Genomic DNA, 3,481 nt, shown 5'->3' with positions numbered 1-3,481 from the left:
GCAATGCAAATCAGATGAAGCAGAGAAGAAGAAAACTAAGGCATGGGTTTACTTTCTTGGGCTGTTATATTCATTATTTTATTAGTTTTTGCTTTCTATTTTATTATTTTAATAAGTTTTATTAGTTTCTTTTGATGAATCTGAAGTTTGACGGATATAGGAAGGTTTGGTGGGAACACCATTTAGCATGTCTGTTAGATTAGAGTATAATTGCAGGTTTGTGAAAAATTGAAGGATAGTTTTGTGAGTTTATTTGATATAAGGGTATATCTGTTTTTCCGTGATAATACGAGGGCAAATATGTGTATTAACTCTCCTCCTAACCAATAAAAGACTTAGAGATAGGGAATGGAAAGATTGAGAGAGAACGAAGCTGCACAAAAATGAAAGGATAATAACATTTTAGTAATTTATATAATGGATAATAGTATTTTATGATTATATAAGGAGTGAGTCCTACTTTTTTAAATTGGTAAAATGAAAAATGATCATGTGGCGCGTTGATTTTGAATTGATCGGTCACAATTACGGTTGAGGTCACTAAAAAGTTGTACATTTTTATATATAAAATTGAAGGTTGGTGGCAAAGGTTGTACAATAGGTAGCCAAACACATGAACAGAGCTCGGGTGGATAACATATAAATGTGAGGCTGATATCTTCAACGCAGAATTCACAGCACAGCCATGGTGGTTGTGACAACGTCTATTTGGCAACCATCTCCTTACATCCATGCCCAAATCCTCACTTCCTGCAACTCGATTTCCCCATATCTTCAACATTTCCACCAAATATACACTAACTATACAAAAACCCCAACACAAAAGTTGCGAAATTCCGATGGAGTCCTCTCTGTGAGAGCTTATATGGAAAACCCGAACTCCCTTTCTAGTTTCACTAGCAAAGTAATCGGTTCTCTCCCTGTTGTTGGCCTAATAGCCAGAATTTTCAGCGATGAAGGTGGAGTTGGTAGTGATACTATCGATTTCGCGGAGTTTAGGAGGAGAGTTGGTAAGAAATGCAATTTTAACGATTCCAGAGCTTTCTATGATTTTCAGGAACGACGGGGCAAGGTGATTGATTTTTCCGTTTCTAATAATATAATTATCTTGATTTGGCACATGATTACATCTTATGTTTGTGGTTAGGCAGGGGATCCTTTGTATGTTCTATTATGCTGTTGGTTAGCAGCAGTTGGTGCTGGACTTCTCAAGTCTGAAGAGATTTTGGAGGGTGTTGCTAGGCTTAGGCTATCAGATGATATTGAATTTGAAGAGCAAACTTTCATTCAAATGATGAATGAGGCAAAGGAGGTTTGAAAATCTTTACTAATTCTACATAACTTTCGTCTGCTTTCATGCTGCTAAACCATTCAACTCTTGCTTTACATTACATGGCATCTGATCTGAGGGGTGTGAGTCAAAATGGTAATCATGTTATCTCTTGTACATCGTATTGTACTATCAAAAACTAGTGATCTCAAGCTATTATAAGAGGCTGTTCAAATTATTTTCTTTACCTTGATTCACATATCAACTAAAATTATGGAGGCCTCATTTCCTATAGATTCAAGAACTAAGAAATTGCATAATTATTCAGATAGATTCTTGTCTCATCTTACCTAATACTTTGAATGTGTTTTAGGTAGAAATATCCAAGTATTTGAAATAGAAACGATGACTGTTTGAGACAGAAACAGTTATCAGCCGCCTCAAACAACATCTAAAGCAAATACTCCTTTTTAGCTCCAACTCTCGTGATCTTTGAAAAACAACCACTCACTGGGGAAAATCGTAATAGCTTTTTACATCACTCTCTGCATGACATTTGAATGTTGAGTGCTACCCATAGATGCAGCTATAATTAACAATGCAGGCTAGCCACCTTTTTTTTTTAAAAAAAAAATTTGCCCACAATGCGCTTACATTAAAGAAGAAAGAAAAATCCCCACCAGACCCGGTTGTGATTCGAACCCATGACCTCCCAAGACATAGGTAAGCTCTCAACCACCAGGCTAAGAGTTTCACCACGTGCAGGCTAGCCACCTAAAGGGTGCATAGATCAATTGTTAAGTACATGTCAATAATAAGGGTATGGATATATTTGCATTTGGCTTCATACATTCTATACTTTGCTATGTATTGCTAATCAGTGCTTCATGAACATTGTTGTTTCTGTTTCGATAACTTGTTTTCATTTACCTTAAGGGTTCAAGCTGTTTGAAAGTAGAATAGTACTGATAATGATAATTGACATGTAGAAACGAGCAAAATTGAAGGTTGAAACCCCGAGTATCCCAATGGAGATACGAGCTGAGAAGGCAGTTGAGGCAATTTATGTCTGCTGTTTTGGGAAGGGTCCTATAGAAAAGGAAGATGAGGAATTGATGTCTCTCATCCTGAATGCTGTTTTCCCATCAATTGGGCAGCCAGAAATAAAAAGGATTGTAGAAGACAAGGCCAAGAGAGTGGCTGAAGGTACTGATGAGATCAATTTTCTGGAGCCGAAGAACTTACCGAAAGAAGCTGCAAAGATGCAAATGAAAGACCTTCAGTTCCTTCAACAAAATAGAGAGAACTAAATCTGGAAATGCTACTGTCCATAACACTGTAAATTCAGGGATAGTGCATATTTAAGGATACGGAATGAAAGTGCCCTGACTTTGTTGATTGAATATGAGAAAAGAAAAACAGAATGCCATTTTTAGAATGTGGCAAGGACAGGGTTAGTAAGAAAAACACTGTTAGGGAGTGGATTCAAGAACTTCCCTAAGTTGTGATTAAAGAAAGATTTTTCTTATCGGTTTTACTGTCATTTGAATTATTCTCCTCGGATTACTATCCTTTTGTTCAGGTTGATAATAGTTTCAAATATTATCATCTATACAATTTATAATGGGCAACGGGTGAAATTTGATCATCTAATAAATAGTTTTCCACTTTTTAAAGTGTAAAGTTTATTTTAAAAGCAAACGCAACTTGAACCTTGATTTTTTCATCCTTTCGATTTTGATGGATTGAGCTTGTTAGAGATAAAGTTACATATTATCTTTTAATTAGATTCTTATTTAGTTAGTGATTATAATTATTCATAACATGTATTGTTAATTCCTAATCATGCATTAACTACTTTATTTAGCACTATTTAGGCTTTCAGACCATAGCCGGCCCTAGAAGAGTTCCCTAGACATTTATGGGGGGTTTAAATTCTACCTTCACGTGTAATAAATAAAAATGTTTTTTTTATTTCTATATAAAGTTAGAACTATTTGAAGATACATAATTGGACCTCAATCCAAATTTTAATTATAATATTAATAACACTTAAAAAAAACTTGATTCTTTATGAATTTGAAACACCAATTTATTTATTTTCTTTTTATTTTTCTTATGCTTAACTTCATTCACAATTTCATTATGATCCAATTATTTTTTTACTCTTTGAACCCTAAATTCTCTTCATTTTATTTTTTGAACCATCCA

At 34.6% G+C, this 3,481-nt stretch overlaps 1 protein-coding gene across 1 annotated transcript; it reads left to right on the top strand.

The window, feature by feature from the left end:
- The first annotated feature begins 601 nt into the window (after positions 1–601).
- Positions 602–2,813, top strand: LOC136233443 (photosystem I assembly factor PSA3, chloroplastic). The gene is made up of 3 exons (XM_066023099.1): positions 602–1,072; positions 1,148–1,312; positions 2,260–2,813. Exons 1-3 carry the CDS (start codon positions 686–688, stop codon positions 2,578–2,580), a joined length of 873 nt encoding a protein of 290 aa, XP_065879171.1. The 5' UTR covers positions 602–685; the 3' UTR covers positions 2,581–2,813.
- Positions 2,814–3,481: the final 668 nt, after the last annotated feature.

This window comes from Euphorbia lathyris, chromosome 6, assembly GCF_963576675.1.
Source record: "Euphorbia lathyris chromosome 6, ddEupLath1.1, whole genome shotgun sequence".
In the NCBI taxonomy this organism is placed as follows: domain Eukaryota; kingdom Viridiplantae; phylum Streptophyta; class Magnoliopsida; order Malpighiales; family Euphorbiaceae; genus Euphorbia; species Euphorbia lathyris.
Note: the sequence above shows the minus strand (reverse complement) of the source record. Positions and strands in the feature narration are given on the sequence as shown.